We start from the raw sequence: 20,157 nt of genomic DNA, 5'->3' as shown, positions 1-20,157 counted from the left end.
ATTTTGTCTTGAACCTCTCACTCTCTGGTATGATTATTAGTAGTGGTCGACAGCATGGTAACTGTAAATATTTAACCACAAAGAGGAACACATAGTTTTGGACGGCTACCGTTAAATACATCACTAAACCTCCTACACATTAGGAGGACATGAAGCGTTTCAAATTTGCATATTAATGCATATTCATGGTGAGTGCATTTTTATGAGGGTATAGATGTAGAGATTCTTAAACCCCAGCCCATGGTTTCTTGGGCATTAGAGTGCATTCTGAACAATTTACTATTCTATATAGATTATTTTAATAGTTTAAAAGTTCTTTACGCTCCACCTTTGTTGAATTTTTGATGCCTTTTAATTCGGCCGAATTGAGGAGATGTGGAACAGGAAAGGAGTGCATGAGGTACTTACTACTGCATGAAGAGAGCGAGGGAGACAGTAAGAGTGAGGTTTGTGTGAGTGTAAGTCTGTGTGGGTGGGTGTTTTGGCGCAGTCCTCACAATTCTCTTGGACTCTGTGAAATTACGCTCGCTGTGGTGTCTCTGTTTCCTCTAATTCACATCATTCACCCAGCTCGAGTGCAGAAGAAAGGAGGGGAGAGGGGCGGAGATGAGAGGGGAGCATGGGGAAAGGAAAGGAGAGGAGAGGAAATGAGAGGATGGGGAGAGGAGAGGAGCGGAGAGGAGAGGATGGGATGAGGAGCGGAGAGGAGAGGATGGGGAGAGGAGCGGATGAGAATAGGAGAGGAGGGGAGAGGAGCGGATGAGAATAGGAGAGGAGGGGAGAAGAGCATTGGGAAAGGAGAGGAGAGGAAATGAGAGGATGGGGAGAGGAGAGGAGAAGGGAGGAGGGGATGGGGAGATGAGAGGAGAAGGGAGGAGGGGATGGGGAGATGAGAGGAGAGGAGAAGGGAGGAGAGGAGCGGAGAGGAGAGGAGAAGGGAGGAGGGGATGGGGAGAGGAGAGGAGAGGAGAAGGGAGGAGGGGATGGCGAGAGGAGAGGAGAAGGCAGGAGGGGATGGGGAGATGAGAGGAGAAGGGAGGAGGGGATGGGGAGATGAGAGGAGAGGAGAAGGGAGGAGGGGATGGGGAGAGGAGAGGAGAAGGGAGGAGGGGATGGGGAGATGAGAGGAGAAGGGAGGAGGGGATGGGGAGATGAGAGGAGAGGAGAAGGGAGGAGGGGATGGGGAGAGGAGAGGAGAAGGGAGGAGGGGATGGGGAGAGGAGAGGAGAAGGGAGGAGGGGATGGGGAGAAGAGAGGAGAAGGGAGGAGGGGATGGGGAGATGAGAGGAGAGGAGAAGGGAGGAGGGGATGGGGAGAGGAGAGGAGAAGGGAGGAGGGGATGGGGAGAGGAGAGGAGAAGGGAGGAGGGGATGGGGAGAGGAGAGGAGAAGGGAGGAGGGGATGGGGAGATGAGAGGAGAGGAGAAGGGAGGAGAGGAGCGGAGAGGAGAGGAGAAGGGAGGAGGGGATGGGGAGATGAGAGGAGAGGAGAAGGGAGGAGAGGAGCGGAGAGGAGAGGAGAAGGGAGGAGGGGATGGGGAGAGGAGAGGAGAAGGGAGGAGGGGATGGGGAGAGGAGAGGAGAAGGGAGGAGGGGATGGGGAGATGAGAGGAGAAGGGAGGAGGGGATGGGGAGATGAGAGGAGAGGAGAAGGGAGGAGGGGATGGGGAGAGGAGAGGAGAAGGGAGGAGGGGATGGGGAGATGAGAGGAGAGGAGAAGGGAGGAGGGGATGGGGAGAGGAGAGGAGAAGGGAGGAGGGGATGGGGAGAGGAGAGGAGAAGGGAGGAGGGGATGGGGAGAGGAGAGGAGAAGGGAGGAGGGGATGGGGAGATGAGAGGAGAGGAGAAGGGAGGAGGGGATGGGGAGATGAGAGGAGAGGAGAAGGGAGGAGGGGATGGGGAGATGAGAGGAGAAGGGAGGAGGGGATGGGGAGAGGAGAGGAGAAGGGAGGAGGGGATGGGGAGAGGAGAGGAGAAGGGAGGAGGGGATGGGGAGAGGAGAGGAGAAGGGAGGAGGGGATGGGGAGATGAGAGGAGAAGGGAGGAGGGGATGGGGAGATGAGAGGAGAGGAGAAGGGAGGAGGGGATGGGGAGAGGAGAGGAGAAGGGAGGAGGGGATGGGGAGAGGAGAGGAGAAGGGAGGAGGGGATGGGGAGAGGAGAGGAGAAGGGAGGAGGGGATGGGGAGAAGAGAGGAGAAGGGAGGAGGGGATGGGGAGAAGAGAGGAGAAGGGAGGAGGGGATGGGGAGAAGAGAGGAGAAGGGAGGAGGGGATGGGGAGATGAGAGGAGAGGAGAAGGGAGGAGGGGATGGGGAGATGAGAGGAGAAGGGAGGAGGGGATGGGGAGATGAGAGGAGAGGAGAAGTGAGGAAGGGATGGGGAGAGGAGAGGAGAAGGGAGGAGGGGATGGGGAGATGAGAGGAGAGGAGAAGTGAGGAAGGGATGGGGAGAGGAGAGGAGAAGGGAGGAGGGGATGGGGAGATGAGAGGAGAGGAGAAGTGAGGAAGGGATGGGAAGAGGAGAGGAGAAGGGAGGAGGGGATGGGGAGATGAGAGGAGAGGAGAAGGGAGGAGGGGATGGGGAGAAGAGAGGAGAAGGGAGGAGGGGATGGGGAGATGAGAGGAGAGGAGAAGGGAGGAGGGGATGGGGAGATGAGAGGAGAGGAGAGGGGTTGACAGGAGAGGAGATCCCCCTCCTCTCTTCACTGTGGTAGGTTAGATTCAAATATCAAATCAACAACTACTTGAGTTATTAGAATACACAGAGCAAAGCGGAGTGTGTGTGTGTGTGTGTGTGTGTGTGTGTGTGTGTGTGTGTGAGTGTCGGTGAGACTGAACTACCTGCACTAGCAGCAGTGTGGGGGAACAGAGTATAGTGTACACTTCTAATTCACACACACTCTACAGCAGGAAATCATTCAACTGGGATACACCTCATTACTGCCACTTAAAGCCCACTGATAATCACCTCTCTGTCTGTCTACATCTAAAATGAAATAAGAGGTGAACAGACAGCTAATTAAAAACAAACAAACAAAAAAAACTTCTAATATACAACCCAATTCCGAAAAAGTTGGGACGGTAGGGAAGATGCTAATAAAAACAAAGTGGAGTGATTTGTAAATGTACTTTGACTTGTATTTAAACAAACAAAAAAACGATATAAAGACAAAGTATTTGAAGTTTTACCTAATCAACTGCATAGTTTTTTGAAGACAAACATTTATTTGGAGATTGACGCATGCAACACGTTCCAAAAAAGTTGGGACAGGGGCAATTTAGAACTAATAGCGATAAGACAAATTGAAATAAGAAGGTGATGGGAAACGGGTGAGGTGATCGTCTAATCATAGTATATATGGAGCCTCCAAAAAAGGCCGAGTCTTTCAAGAGCAAGGATGGGTCGAGGCTCGCCGATCTGCCAACAGATGCGTCAGTGAAAAATCCGACACTTTGATAACAACATTCCCCAAAGACAAATCGGTAGGATTTTTGGCGTTTCACCTTCTACAGTGCACAATATAATGAAAAGATTCAAGGAATCTGGTCAAATCTCGCTGCATAAAGGGCAAGGCCGAAAACCACTTCTGAATGCGTGAGTCTGTAATGGATATCCTGACATGGGATCGGGAATACTTTGGTAAACCTTTGTCAGTCAACACCATTCGCCGCTGCATCCATAGATGCAAGTTAAGGCTTTATTATGCAAAGCAGAAGCCATACATCAACACTGTCCAGAAGCTCCGCCCACTTCTCTGGGCTCGGTATCATCTGAGATGGACAGTAGCACAGTGGAATCGTGTCTTGTGGTTCAACGAGTCAACATTTAAAATATTTTTTGGACGAAACAACCGTCGTGTTCTCCGGGCCAAAGAGGAAAAGGACCGTCCGAGCTGTTATCAGCGTCAGGTCCAAAAACCAGCATCTGTCATGGTATAGGGGTGTCTCAGAGCCCATGGCGTGGGTAACTCGCATATCTGTGAGGGCAGCATTAATGCAGAAACATATGTACACATTTTGGAGCAACACATGCTGCCATCCAGAGCAGGACAACGCCAAACCACATTCTGCCCGGATTACAAGCGCATGGTTGCGTAAGCAGAGAGTGCGGGTGCGAGCATGGCCTGCTGCAGTCCTGACCTGTCTCCCGTTGAGAATGTGTGGTGCATTATGAAGCGCAAAATAAGGCGACGAAGGTCCCGTACAGTTGTGCAGGTGAAGAAATGCATAATGGATGAATGGGGGGAAATTCCGCTTACTAAATTAACCAACTGGTGTCTTCACTCAGCGTCCAAACGCTTAATAAGTGTTATTTAAAAAAAAGCTGATGTTACACAGTGGTAAACAGTCGACTGTCCCAACTTTTTTTGGAGTGTGTTGCAGTCACCAGATTTGAAATGAGTGTATATTTTCAAAGACGAATTAAATTCACAAAATAAAACATCTAATAATGTGTTGTGAATATAGTACAGGGAATGAACTGAATTTTCAATTCACTCTTTTTCTTAGTTTTTCTGCATTTTCCATACTGTCCCAACTTTTTGCCCCTCCTCTCTCCCTCACTTTCTACTCTTTCTTTCTATCTGCTTTCACAATATTCCTTTCTTTATTCTTTATTTGTTTGTTTTTCCCCTCTGCCTTTCTTCCTGTATTTTTAACCTTTCATTTCTTTTCCATTATGCTTTCTGTGCATTGTCTTTTCTTGTTCATCCTGCACTACAGAAAATAAATCAATAAATAAAAATAAAAGATTACAGCCGAGCCCGTGTGAAAGACCCGGGTGTGTATTTGCACACCTGATCGAAATATTAGTGAATTCACATCAGGTCAAAATGAAACACCAGCACATTTTGCTTTCTGGGGGAAGCAAAATCAGGTCACTCTCCTAGTGTGCCAGGAGACATCACGGTGACTGAAGAGCAGAAGAAGAAAAGACGTGACCCCAGGATCCGTGCTTTTTTGTGTGGGATCGCTGCTTTACCGTAATTACAAAATCAGGAATTCCACTCTGTGCCGTTTATCCACGCATCATATTTAACATCATTCATTTCGTCCTTTTAGGACAGAAAGCTACATTCTTCAAGCAGTTCACAGCGAGGCAGTTATTAGGAAATAATGTTTGAAAGAGCATTATCACTGAACTAAATCCTGACATTTCGGTCCCTCTGGGATGAATGCGAAAATCAACCAGACTTCACAATATTTGGAGGAAATGAACATTTTTCAAAATGACTGCGGATTTTCCGCAGATTTGGCCCGATTTGGCATTCAAAGCCCCTCCAGAGCCCTCTTCGATTCACGCGCATCGAACATGAGTACAGCTAAAAGGTCTCGTTTAGCAACAAACATCACTCTGAAAGAGCGTGCGAAACAATTTCGTTCGAAGGCGATTTTGCCAATTCGAGTATTTTTCTGCAAAAAAAAAAAGCAACACTGGATCGCAAATCCAATTTGGACGAACATTTTACTACTTCGAAAAACTTCTTGTTACTGTGGTTACCTTTTTCCGATATTTTGTCATTTATATTTTATGAACTGTACCACGTATAGAGTTAGTAATCTTAGTTAGTAATAGTAATAGTTAGTAATCTTAGTAATCTACAGTAATTTTTCCAACACTGATGCGATTTGCTTAAAAACTCTAATACACATCTATTCCTTACTCATTTAAATACGTGTTTAATAAACACTTTGTTATCAGTGAATGTGGATTAAAACAAAACAAAATATGACTTTTGTCTAAACAGCGCATCCTGGGTGATAAATATGTCTAGAAGAGAAGGTATAACATTACCCAGCAGAGCCAGGGACGGTTAGCACGTCGGTTGTCACTTACCCCCTCGGCCTTCTCCTCTGTGTTGGCCAGCATCTCCTGTAGAGCACGCACGGATAGCGACTGCTCCAGCACGAAAGTGCATATCGACAGGTCTGGAGGAACGTTCTGGAAACAGAGAGACGCTTCCGATTAACTCGGTCAGTTCAGTCGGTCGTCAGTTTCTTCACGGAGCTGAAATAATCATGACGTTATTGAAGCATGGCCCGGGGATCGCTTTAAACACTCGTTCAGTCAGTCCATGTGTCATCCATCCATCCGTTTTCTGTACTGCTTATCCTTCAGGGTCGCAGGGAACCTGGAGCCTATCCCAGGAGGTCCTTGTGTCATCTTGATTTTAAATAAAATAAATACTAGGCATGGGATGATACACTAAAGCCACGATGCGAGACATACCCTGATACAGGTTGATTCTTTACACGTATTTACAGGTTGATATTGACACGAATAAAATATTCAAGTTATCACATTTTATTTTGTAATGACAACAAATCGAACCACTGCAATATCAATGTATTGCATTGTCAGAAAAGTAGATCAGGATTTATAATATAAGGTGTACATTTCCTCGATTATAAACATGTTCATTTAATCTTTTTCAGTGTCACGCATTTCATCGCAACGTTATTAATACAGAAAGATTGTTTTACAGTATATTGTGCCTAAAAAGCGCACCTATTATGGTTTTGAAACGTGCCTAATTTTGTTTTAAAGGTCTCATGCAGTAGATTTACACGCATCCGAGATCAAAAAACACTTTAACGTGCTCATAATTTAAACTGCAGCGTTACCTGTTTTCCCCGGTGTCACAAACGACTCGTTGGATGATCCGTTCTAATGGATTCGTTCTAAACTCCTCCTTTCAGAGAGCATACTCTGCTCGGATTGGTCAGATGTCCTAGTCTGTTGTGATTGGTTTATCCAATTTATTTATTGGTTTATAAGATTCTGGTCTATGTATGGCGCTCGGTGGGCGGGCCCAACGATGCGATGATGTAAAAGTAGGTGTCACAAGATGTCTTGCTGTCAGATCAGTCATAGGGAAATGTATTTGCCCGTGTGATGTCACAGATCTTACCACATCCAAAAGAGCCATTTTTGGACCTTGGATAAATAAATGCTCTTTTTATTTATACTAAGGAGGACGTGTTAAGCTATGAAACTAAATTAAACCTCATTATATGTCAAAAGATCAAGGAAAATTTCATTTCTCATGTCATGACCCCATTAATATAGAGTTCAGCGGGGTTGAAGTCAGGGCTCTGTGCAGGCCACTCCAGTTCTTCCACTCCAAACGTGGAAAACCATGGTTTGGGCCTCTTAGTTCCAGTGAAGGGAAATTGTGGCTCCAACTTTGTGGCAACAGTTTGGGGAAGAACCACATATAGGGCTTATGGTTAGGCATCCACATACTTTTGGCCGTATAGTATATATATTCAAATAGAGCCAAAAAATATGCATATACAAATTTTTATCTAGTGTGTGCACAGTGTATTCTGCGCATGCTGGCATGGGATATTGCTTCCTATTTCGGACGCCACACCATGACGGCATGAAGTACCATCAGTACGTATATCAGACCACGGCGCAAGTGTTCTCTCTATATATAATCTAACTCTATGTGAAAAACACATCAATAAAGGTTTGGGGGTTTTTTTTACATGCAATAAAGCTTAAAGCTTGAATGTAGCTAAATATTAGACAGATGAAGCAGGGGTGGATAAATCATACTATTAGCAAGCCCACTGGGCTTCAATGTTCTGTCCAGTCCCGTGGTTTAGTTGCTTGGAAACCTAACTGACTAGACGTTTAAAAAAAAAAAAATGTGGTAGGTAACATACGGTAGTGTAATAACATACTGTATGGTGAGCTAGTTAGCTAGTTACAGACTAGTTAATAAAGACTGAGAAATAACTAGTGAGAAGGACAAGATTAGACATGGTAAGACAATTAGGAAACGTAAGATTAATATCAAGGTAAGATGAACGAGACATGAGGGGAAGTAGGTACCTTTGAATTAGAGGTGGACTCCAGGAAGCAGAGTCGGTTCCCGAAGCCCTCAGCAGCCAGACAGAGCTTCTGCTGCTCCTTGTGTAGTGTAGCAGAACACTGTAACACCACCTCATCATCCTAAAAACAAACACACACACACACACACACACACACACACACACACAATTATCACTGTCAGACATATAATTGTAAAGGTTAAACAGTGACATTTTACTCCTCGTCTTTCTCAAGGCTCGTCTTGCCTGTATCAACGTCAGCGTTAAAGCAAAACGAATAAAAGGTTTGCTTTGTCCTCCTCAGATGAAGTCGGTTTAATTCATTTGATCTAAAGTTTGCTTCTTAAGTTTTGTACTGGTGCCATTAAGTTAACGTTGATAACAGATAACGGGAGCTTACAGTCTCCAGTTTAACAGTATGTCTAAACCATTGTTCGAGTGGCTCTGTATCTAAAAATGATATCATAATAGACTTTATTGTTTAGATATTGTATTTTAATACATTTTTACGTTTAAAAAAAAATGAACAACTGAATTTATGCGAAATTTTAAGTGAACAAATATGTAAACGTTTTTCAGATTTCGTTCCCACCTTTTCGGTCACGGTTTTCACAAATATATATATATATATATATATATATATATATATATATATATATATATATATATATATATTTTATTATTTAAAAAAAAATGATAAAAGATTCATTTTGGTAGACGTGTATAAATCAGTGAACAATTTATCTTTTTTTACGCAACACTAAAGCCAATTTCTGCCTTCGAGAATCCTCTGATATATTTCTGTCACAAACAGTTTAGTGATAAGTCACGTCAAATCATTTGTAGTTTTGGAAACCTATACATTTCATTTTTTTTATCCAAAATATTTTTATTTTATTTTATCTCAATCACTGTATAATTTTTTTTTCCTCGATACATGATACAAAACCCATGTATTCACAAAAAAAGTAATGTACTACACTGCGAAATGCCTGACGGATCTCACACCAATGGATATAATCTCACATGAGCGTAATTTCATTCCAAACACAGTCTGGTGTCCAAACACACGACATTCCAATTCAAACATTCAATTTCTATTTTAGTTTCTAGGCGGTTCTTCAGTCCTTCAACAACACAAACATGGAGTAAATACACATGAAAAGGAATTTAATAAAAAAGGTTTAATAAACGCTTACACACAAAAAAAACGGATCTGCAATGTTTAATGACAACACAATAAACCGCACCAACAAAATAATAAGAGAATCTATTAAAATATTAACCGGCGGCACACACACACACACACGCACACAACTGTGCGTCCAGCTGTTCATTGTTTAAGGCAAACTTATTTACTGTCAAAATGCAAAGCAGATTATTATTTAGGCCTATCTAAAAGAAAACACACACACACACACACACACACACACACGCACACGCACACAATATTAACCTTGCACTAAAGGCACTGGTATCTTGTGTTTGGATATTCAGACCATGTTATATGTTCTCAACCTTGGGGTTGCTGTGGATGTGAATGAGGTCGCAGGAGATTTTAACTGGATCGATTTACTGAATTTTAATAACATTACATTCCTGTTACACCAGACACAGACAGCATGGAGTCATTTAAAATAAAAAAGAATCCAATTTTTGCACAGCATGGTCATGTTTTCTAGCAAGAATCTTCTGCGGTGTATGCCGTTAATCTAAAACAGCTCATGGGAGACCTTTCAGCGTACACGCTATTGAGTCAGCGTGTAAAAGTCTCATTGGATGTGTGATTAGCTATGTTTCCATCTGCATGTATTTATGTAAGTTTTTTTTTTTAATCTCATTAACTCTGCATTTACTCTGTTGTATTATAAAAAATTGTGTGTTTCATTTATTGTCACTATTATACACTTGCCCTGGCTGCTACTGCAATAACTGCTATGTCCATATTTGGTATAAGCTAATCTGCTGAAGACTCAGTCTCAGCATGTTATGTTCACATTTAGAGCATTTTTAAATGATATTCTTACTCCTTGGCACCTATCTTTTGCACTACCTGTTATATCAGACACTTCCACACTAAAACGGTGTACTGTTCGGCGCTACACTCTCACTTACTGTGCCTACTGTCCTGTTTTAGTAGTACTGTGTTGTTTGCACACGTCTGCACGTGCGCTTTGTGTAGAAATGCGTAGGTCTTATTTAATTCCGTGTCATCTCATGTGGTTAGTGTGTTGTGTTATGTAGCACCGTGGGTCCTGGAAGAACGTTGTTTTGTTTCACTGTGTACTGCGCCGGGTGAGTATGGTTGAAATGACAGTAAAACCACTTGAACTTGAACTAAAAAAAAATAAAATGCTGGATGGAAACACGGGGTGCGAACGGAAATCTCCAAAACGTGCATAAAATACACGTGCGCTCGATTTGAGGCGGATATTGTTTTATTCGGTAAGAAGACGTGTGCATAATCTACGATGGAAACACGTTTACCGGATAAATTACCGGGAAAAAAAAAAAGAAGTCATGTGACTTTGTCTCGACGAATCATGCGATTGGATAATTGGCTCTGTTATAGCTATATTTGCTATTTTATATGCAAAATTGACATGTAGGGTTTGTGAACAATTATGACTTATCATTTAGCATTATATATTGTTTGTTGTGTCTATTGTTGTGCTTGTTCTGATGTCATAGGTCACGTGTAATGCGGGAAACGCTATACGTGACGTAGGTTAGCCTTTTGGGTGAGCCGATGGAAAACGGGGAGCTGGGAAACACGCCTTTTTTGATCGCGCTCTTGCACACCGATTCAAAATAAGCAGTTTTCGCTAAGTTCGATGTCAAGGTTTATTGTCAACAACTTTCCATTCATTTTTTTTGTTTGTTTCTGCAAGTATAGAAAATAAATAACTTCATATCAGCAGTATGCGAGGAGCGTGCGTTAATCCAGACAGGCTTCGTGTCAATGTCCAGATATTATTATTATTATTATTATTATTATTATTATATTGTAGATCTATTATATTATATTTACTAAACCAGCGCAAGAGAGCACAGATATGAATAACCCCCTAACACATATCAGTGTTTTTATTTCAGGAATATAATTGTGCGTCTAGAATCAGTAAAATATCTCTTTGAATTTTAAGATATCGCTCGGGATTATCCGATATTATTCCCGTCGTCCTACGAGACGAATGCAGTCCCTCGTTTAACTGTATTTCGGATCATTATTTCAGCGTTTAAACATGTACAAAGACTAAAAGTTGAATTTGTCTATATTTGTACGTCTGATCACTACTGCCTTCATAAATCCTCGGCTTATGTATCGCCTCTGCCTCTTTTCCTTTGAACTTTGAATCACAGGTCGATGAGATCTGGTAGGAGAATAATGACTGATTAGGAATGAGCGTCAGTGCACGCATCCCTCAGGATTTACACCTCTCAAGGCTTGAACACTCAATAGAGCATTATTAGCTGCTAAATCACCCATGGAGACATCTGAGCGTCACCTCTGACCGACTGACAAGAAATCAGGCTCCAGTGTGTGTGTGTGTGTGTGTGTGTGTGTGTGTGTGTGTGTTTCCTTCTCTCACCCAGTAACGACCGACAGGTATCACTTCTTCACTTCTCGCAACTATCTCTCAAAGAACATCCACCAAGATCGTAACCCGTCCAGCTTCAAAGCGGGACATTTCACAGAATCTGCTCTTGTGGCTGTCACTGAGAAGCTCCATGCTGCTAGGTCAGCCCAGATGTTTTCAGTCCTCATCCTCCTCAACCTTTCAGCAGTGTTTGACACTAGGGCTACAATTAGCGATTATTCTCAAAAACTGATTAATTGGCAGATTGTGCTCTTTCTCTCAGTCTCAGTTAATCGATTAATCAGATGGGAGGGGCTCTTAGTACCATTTTTTTGGTTAAAATCCACAAACTGAGTGTTACAAATATAAACTTCAGACTAAACCTTTACATTAACGGTTTGTCCAATTATATATATTTATATATTTATATGTGTATGCACATATACACAAAATGCACAAAAAAGCACTGATAATTAAACTACAGTCCTAAATTAATAATAAATTTCCTCTTTCACTGCACCTTATGGTTTCTGTTACTCACAGCCTTCAGGCATATTGTTTTACTCCCGTTCGCTTTGATCGTACTGTTTTAATTTGACATTACAGCTCTTACTTGCGTAGATTTACATCGCGAGTGAGGAGCGACGCGGCCCTCGTTACTAATAGATCGCTTCCGTTATAAGAAAGGACAGAAGTTACTCTGCAAGCACGCAAATACGGCAAATAATGACAATAAACCGGAATTAAACTAAACCGCTTAAGCAGCTCGCAGCAGTTTCCCCAAGCCCTTGAATACAGTGGAGCATTTTGGATATAAAGATAAGTTTGTGCTCGTGCATCGCTGTCATGCTTCCGTGCTACACAAAACCCCGCGTTGTAAAGTTTGACACTCGACTCATCCTCTCCTTCCCTCCCTCAGACACTCATGTTTCCGCTCAGATCCCAGCATGCCTGACAGACATCTCGTCAAGGATTTCGGCTCATCGGATGGAAAGTAATCCCGGCAAAACTGAACTGCTGTTCTTCCCACGTGATTCATCGGCATGTCGGGATCTTGCGATCTCCCTGGACAACCTTTGGTCACTGCATACAACCTTGAGGTAAACATGGACAATCAACTGTCCTTCTCCTCTCGCATCAGTCATGTCGATTTCTCCTTTCCAACATCAGAAGGACTGGTCCATTTCTATCCATACAGGCCACTCAGGTGCTCGCTCAGGTGCCCTTGTCATTTTGAGACTGGACGACTTCAACTCGCTCCTGGTAGGTCTGCCTTCCCTGGCTTCCTGTAGCTGACAGAATCAGATTTAAAACACTGACGCTTGCCTACAAAGCCTCCTACCTTTTAAGCACTTATCACACCCCGTACTGCCCCACGCTCCCTCCGATCCTCTAGCACCGCTCGACTGGTCCCACCATCTCTCAGGGTACAAGGAAGGCATGCATCAAGTCTCTTCTCTGTTCTGGCACCTAGGTGGTGGACTGAACTTCCCCTAGAGTCACTAGCAGTCTTCAAACAACGCCTAAAAACCCACCACTTCCTGAAATTAGCACTTTATTTTTTAAAAAAAGTAGTAGAAGAAAAAAATTGTATTGTCTGGGTGCTTTTCGTACTATATCACCTCCCCAACAGAGATTGTTTAGACTGATAGTATTCTTAATCCGTGACCTAGTGAACCAGTATCAGGATGTATTTATGGGAGACGTCAAAGCACTTCTGTAAGTCGTTCTGGATAAGGCCGTCTGCCAAACGCCTATTGTAAATGCCAAATGTAAACGTAAGTATAAGTGCTAGGCCTTATTTATACGGTAGCGTCTGTATATTTGTGAGCACGTGAGGGCTTAGGTGAATGCCGTCATACCTGGACGTAACGTCAGCATGAAAATGGACAATAAATAAATGTGGACACTGAATGAAAAATGTACTAAAAGTCTCATGTTTCACTGAAACATGAATGGAGAAGCAGCAAAGTAGTGAATGCGGCCAGATATGGGCTTTTTTTTTTCTTCCAGATTTTCTGTAATGAAAACCAACAAAGACAAAGATATGTATGGATGTAGTTCTATAGTTATACAACGCTACGTACATCTCTCTCTCTCTCTCTCTCTCTCTCTCTCTCTCTCCTCATTGCATAGCAACACTTTCCTGATGCTTTATGCTCATTTTAGTGCCGCATCAAAGTGCCTCCTTTAATGAAACCATTAAACTGGCAACATGTCTGCGAAGCCCTCAATGAAACCCTGCAGCAGAAAGATCACAACCAGACTCACTTACCTCCTGAAACAGCACTCACCTCAATACTAGCTTGTGCACAGACGTCTATATACACGATGCACTGTTAGGATCACGGAAGTGTGTGCACGAGTCTCTGTGTCTGTTTCCAGCGATTACCCATAAACCTCTTGTCTGCATCATGACGCAAATATGCGAACATGCTTCATCAGAAAAGAGCCGCGTGATCATATCACTATCATATCACGGTACTTTTGGTACGGTACATGATGTGCATCATGACAAAAACCCTACCAAAAAAAGAAAATCCTTTTAAAGCGCACATATTATGGTTTTGAATCGTGTCTAATTTTGTTTTAAAGCTCTCATACAGTCGATTTAGTTGCATCCGAGGTCAAAAAACACTTTAACGTGCTCATAATTTAAACTGCAGTGTTAACTTTCCCCCCCCCGGTGTCACAAACGACTCGTTCAATGATCCGTTCGAAAGGATTCGTTCTAAACTCCTCCTTTCAGAGAGCATACTCTGCTCCGATTGGTCGGACGTCCCAGTCTGTTGTGATCGGTCTACCGCTGTCAGCGAGCAGCCGATGAAGACCAGAGGCGGGGCTTTTTGTTATACACCTACGTAGGTTAGGACAGGAAGTAAAGTAAACATTTTTTAAAAACATTTTTAACATCCAACTAACGATATACCGTAAGCAATCGTTTTAACAGTGTCAAAATAAAATTCTAAAGCCTTGAATCGGGTAGGAGCCTACAGATCAGATAAAAGCGTACACATTGCTTCGGCAAGTCGACGTCAACGCCGTCACATGTCTCAAATGGTCCTTTTATTGTTTATAGTGACGTGTCTATTCCGTCCATAGGGTCTATATTTAAACGCAAAACAAAAAGAGCATCATGTGCTGAGCACACAGGGCGGTGAATGTTTTAAAAGCACACAAAAGGCCTGTTTAGCAAAATAGCTGCGACGACACTTCTCCCTTTCGCGTACGTGGGGTAAGAGTGAAAGAGCTGAGCGAGCACACCCGCAGTGGGACTACATACACTCGCTTGGTTGATGAGAAAATTAATTTCCAGAGATGGGACAAGAAAATACACACACATACAGTACACACACACACACACACACACACGTATGTGTGTACACGTTGCTCTCTGTGTATAGAAACTGTACCACATTTGTGATCCACAGCTCAGACCATTTAGATATTTAGACTCACTACAGCATACACTTCATCACTACTGCCTCATACCTCTCTCTCTGTGCAGCTGTGTGTGTGTGTGTTGGTCTGAGCAGCTTGTGTAATTATGAGGGCGATACGGCCCATCATCCCTGGCAGGCCGCCAGATCTTCTCCGTAAGGAAATCCCTGCTTGTGTCCCCCTGTGAACCATCAAGGGACACTGCAATGATTCAGCCAGAGCGGGGGTTGTATATGTGTGTGTTAGAGAGTTTGTGTGTGTGTGTGTGTGTGTGTGTGAGAGAGAGAGATTGCATCAGTGCGGGGTGTGATTTAAGACAGCCTGCAACCGCCCTCTCCTCACAAACCATAAAAAACACACACCGTCCTCCTCTAACCACATAACCACCCAGAGAGAGAGAGAGAGAGAGAGAGAGAGAGAGAGCTGTCTGTCAATTCAATTTTCAATTTCAAAGTACTTTATTGGCATGATTGTTTGCATACAATATCGCCAAAGCATCAATATAGATAAGAATGAATAAATAAATAAATAAATAAATAGCAATATGATTTAAAAAACTGTCTGTCTGTCTACGCAGAGCAACATACATGTCAACATATAAGAGTGCAGGATTGTTTGCGGATTTTTCCCGTCTCTCCCTCTCTCTCTCTCTCTCTGTGTGTGTGTGTGTGTGTGTGTGTGAGTGTGCGTGTGTGTGTGGAAAGTAGAGACATTGAGATTCCAATGGAAACCCAGCAGAGTTAATGGTTCTGTTTTCTGGCAGAGCTTATAGAAATATGACATTAGCTAGTGCTGCATCTCTCTCTCTCTCTCTCTCACACACACACACACACACACACACACACACACACACACATACACACAGACACACACACACAGAGGTGAGCTACGTTTGAACTGCTGCGTGTTGCCAACACTGTGGACAAAAAGCATGTTGGGAGGAAATGACTCCAAAATGATCACACGCACTGATATCGGGACGCTCAATATGACTCTTACATTTACTGCATGAATGCATTGCGTTGTGTGTTAGTAATCTGATCTACTCCTTCTCAGAGCTATACTTTGTTTATAAGAAATATTCACAAGAGACCTTTTTTTTTAATCAGGCAATGACATGCTGGCATGTTTTAGAGGATGGGAGGGAAACGGAGAGGAACTCAGAGGAAACCCATACGGACATGGGGAAAACATGAGAAACCACACAGTGACTACGTTTACATGGACAGCAGTAATCTAATTATTGACCTTACTCTGAGTAAGATAATAATGTGATTAAGATGTTTACATGAGTCGCTTTTAGAATACTCCTGTCATGTACCCGTTTTACATGTTTTAGAACATAATTAGATTAACGGCCCGCGTCATTACGTCACCGCGCCACGCCGTCCGACGTCCCTCCAGAATTTCACGTATCAACATACAGTTCGTCTTCGTTATGGTACCGTATACAGTTTTGGGTGTTTTTATTATTTATTTTTTTTACGGACGCTTTAAGTGCAGTTAATTATTTGTCATGCTATACGTGCTAATAGACGACTGCTTGAAGCGGTGGGTGTGTCCCAAATCGCGTAGTTACTGTCTATATAGTAGCCGAGATACATGTATTTTTCCCCACTACAGGCCTATAGTAGGAAAGTATGCGATTTGGGACACAGCCGAACTCTCTTGTTCGCCGTAAAACGTAAAACTGCCGTGTGTGATTGTGTCCTGTCACAAAATGCGGTGAAAACGCTCACACGACGTTCATAATGTGATTGAGGTGTTTACATGTCACTACTTCACGTCCATAATGCGACTAAAACAGGAGTACTCCACCTGTCTTAGTTAGATTATTGCTTACTTCGATTATGACCTTAATTAGATTAAGGTAAGTAAAAATTGCTGTTTACATGGTAGTTTCTTAATTAGAGTACGGTCTTAATCGGATTAAGAGTGGATCATTGTCGTCCATGTAAACGCAGCTAGTGACAGTAACCTGAGCTCAGGATCCAACCGGGAATTTGGAAAGCGTGTACAGAGGCCGGAAGAGACTCGTGGTTTTGGGCTCGGTTTATTGGCCATTGAGCTGCCTGCTGTCTGAATCTAATAAACACAATATAAATCTCCAGAAATTAGTCTTCAAATCAGTTTCACAGTCCTGCTTTCTCTCACAACCCCACCTACCTTTTCTGTAGGTCTGCTCTAAGAGAACTGGATCTAGAGCGCACTGGGCTATTACCCCCGAATGAACAACGGGCACGTCACATCAATATCTCAGTCAGTCCACACCGGCAGCGTCTCCGCTGTTTTCATATGAAGTACTGTACTGGCAGGAGCGATAGCAACAGTGCACTTCAAATTTAACCTGTTTCTGGAACATAAGCGTTCAGTGATCAATTATTAGTCGACATATTTCTTTTGCTTTCAGAGATATTATCTGTTTGAATTTTAATCATTAATGGAAGAAGCCTAGCTCAAGAGCTACCAGAATCCACTGCCGACAACCACACCCACATCTCAAACACGCCCACTTCTCAGCCACGCTCACATCTCGGCCACACCCAACTTTCAACTACGCCCACTCCTAAACCATGCAAGCATCAGCCACACCCACATCTCAGCCATGCCCATATATCAGTCATGCTCACCTCTCTGTCACGCCCACACCTCAGCCACGCCCAAACCTCAGTCATGCCCACGTATCAGCCACGCCCACCACTCAGTTCCACCCACTTATCAGTCATGCCCACCTCTCATCCCCACCCACTTCTCAGTCATGCCCACCTGTCAGCCACGCCCACCTCTCAGCCAAGCCCACCTACATTTCAGCTTTTCTTCATTTGTTATTCCTTATAGCATTTATACTATACCATTCGCTTCATTAGCGCGAGGAGTTGCGGGTAATGTTAGCTGAAATAGCGTGCACGGATTCACACTTTTTCAGCTACGTACTACCATTTGAGACACAACTAACTAACAAAATTCTCATTTCGGATACTGTTTAGGACGGATACTAGGTGAATTTGGATGTCTCTTGTTTAGTAATTACACACACCTGTTGCTTACTTCCGTCTTAGTTTCCTGTCTAAATGTCGCTCAGTTTGCAAGTCACATGGCTATACAGGATTATAGAACAGGATACAAGAACAATATGAGGGGTGGAGCCTATTTTGTCTGTGACCTGTTGGAATTTCCAAGCCAGTTACCTAAGAATGTGTCATGAGACCGTGGGACTATATAAGTGGTATATTTCTAAGCTGAGTATCGTATCGTACACACACTTTGCTACGTCACAGATTGCACGATCATGACATCGTTGTCGATTTAGATTTCTATAAGTGTACACTTTGATCGAGTTTGAGTGAAATAAGGGAGTGAGGTAGTGGAAAGCCGTCTTGGATTTCAGCATCACGCCTCTGCAGTGCCGTGTGTGGGCAAGAAAGCCTCTAAACCTATCTTTCTCTCTCTCTCTCTCTCTCTCTCTGTCACACACTCATGTTGACGTGAAGTGTTAGTGCAGCAGCTGTCTGACCTTGACTCTGACTTATGCTGAGATGAATATGAATTAAAGGAGATCTCCTCTCTCTAATCCGACGTTACACATTCTCGAGCAGTCTGTGTAGCTTCGCTTCATTTCCACCTGAAGAGTGTGTACAGGATCACACAGATCCATAGAAATGGGCTTCATAACTGAACAGGACTAATACGTATGTAGTTGTTCTATCTATGTTAAACAGAGAAACGGTCTCTTTGTTGTTACGTCACTGTGTGCTGATGGAGAGCGGTCACTGTAGGACAGACTCGGTATGCGAGTGTGTTGTGATGCAGAGGTGTGCAGTGGTGAGATGGAGAGCAGCAGCATGGCGGGCGGTGTGGTACAGTACACGCTGCAGCGGTGGAAGCTTTCTCACAGCGGTGCTCCTGATGGCTTTCTGAGTTTCCGAGAGGTGGAATTATACTCACGTTCGTTCATATGAGCATTTGAGAGTAATGAACATTTAGGTTAACTTCGTAGTCACAAAAACAAACCCAAAAAAAAAAAAAAAACAAGTCAGATTTTCAATTTAAATGTCCAGTTTTTTTGACCAACACTTAAACAATCTTGCTTTCAAAAAAAAAAAAACCTGCTCTTTGCTACTAACCATCTTTTTTAATGAGGACAATGTATTCAGGCTTTACAATCTACATACAGTAACACTGCTAAACTCCTCTCCATCAACAAACTTAAGAGGAAGCACATCCATGTACAGTGCTCTCCAATAATAGTTGCACCCTTGGTAAATATGAGCAAAGATGGATGTGAAAATTTGTCTTTATTGTTTGACCTTTTGATCGTTTGTTAATTTTATTATTATTTTTTAAATCACAAAAATACTCCGCTCTTACTGATGTCAAACAATTGCAAACAAAACACAGGTTTATCAAAAAAAACCAAAAAACTTGTTTGTAACAATTATTGGTGCTCTTTTAGTCAATAATTTGTGCTACCTTGCCAAAAACAGCTCTGAGCCTTCTCCTATGATGTCTGATGAGGTTGGAGAATACATGGCGAGGGATCTGAGACCGTTCCTCCATACAGAATCTCTCCAGATCCTTCACATTTTGAGTTTCACGCTGGTGGACGCTCCTCTTCAGTTCACCCCACAGGTTTTCTATGGGGTTCAGGTCAGGGGACTGGGATGGTCATGGCAGGACCTTGATTTTGTGGTCAGTAAACCATTTTTGTGTTGATTTTGATGTATGCTTGGATCATTGTCCTGCTGGAAGATCCAACCACGGCTTATTTGAAGCTTTCTCGCAGAGACAGTCAGGTTTTCATTTAATATCTGTTTATATTTGATTTTTGAGTCCATGATGCCATGTACCCTAACAAACTGTCCAGGTCCTCTGGTTGCTTAAAAATGTGAAAATTGGACAAAAACATTGGATTTATCATAAAACTTTCCTCGGGTTTTATCACTGTTTAAAGGACTAAAAGACCGATAAAATATCAAACTTTTTGGCTATCTAACACAAGACTAGGCTCGTTTGGTATCGCTAGCCAAGGGGAGGCACAACTAAGCTGTATTAAGTGTATGGGTTTAACTGCTACAGTCTGCGATCAATCAACGACCAGCGCTTAGTAGTACCTATTCAGCGTGGCTCAAGGTCCAAGGTTTTCAAGAACATTCAAACTAACTGTCCCTCAGTGGTGCAATGAACTTCCAACCTCAATCCGGACCGCAGAATCTCTCACCATCTTCAAAAAACAGCTAAAGACCCACCTCTTCCGTGAACTCCTAACCAACCCATAAAAAATAATAATAATAATAA

General features: G+C 43.0%; 1 protein-coding gene across 1 annotated transcript in view; it reads right to left on the bottom strand.

Annotated features, from left to right (window-relative positions):
* The window catches only part of ryr2a (ryanodine receptor 2a (cardiac)), a 222,034-nt gene that overhangs the window by 147,041 nt on the left and 54,836 nt on the right, over positions 1-20,157 (bottom strand). Inside the window, exons 2-3 of the mRNA XM_053639919.1 lie at positions 7,842-7,961; positions 5,835-5,939 (exon numbers count right to left, since the gene is read on the bottom strand). Of these exons, the coding sequence (XP_053495894.1) occupies positions 5,835-5,939; positions 7,842-7,961 (225 nt within the window). The remainder of the gene's footprint in view (positions 1-5,834; positions 5,940-7,841; positions 7,962-20,157) is intronic.

Source organism: Ictalurus furcatus, chromosome 13 (genome assembly GCF_023375685.1).
Source record: "Ictalurus furcatus strain D&B chromosome 13, Billie_1.0, whole genome shotgun sequence".
In the NCBI taxonomy this organism is placed as follows: domain Eukaryota; kingdom Metazoa; phylum Chordata; class Actinopteri; order Siluriformes; family Ictaluridae; genus Ictalurus; species Ictalurus furcatus.
This window is presented reverse-complemented; position numbering and strand designations above follow the sequence as displayed.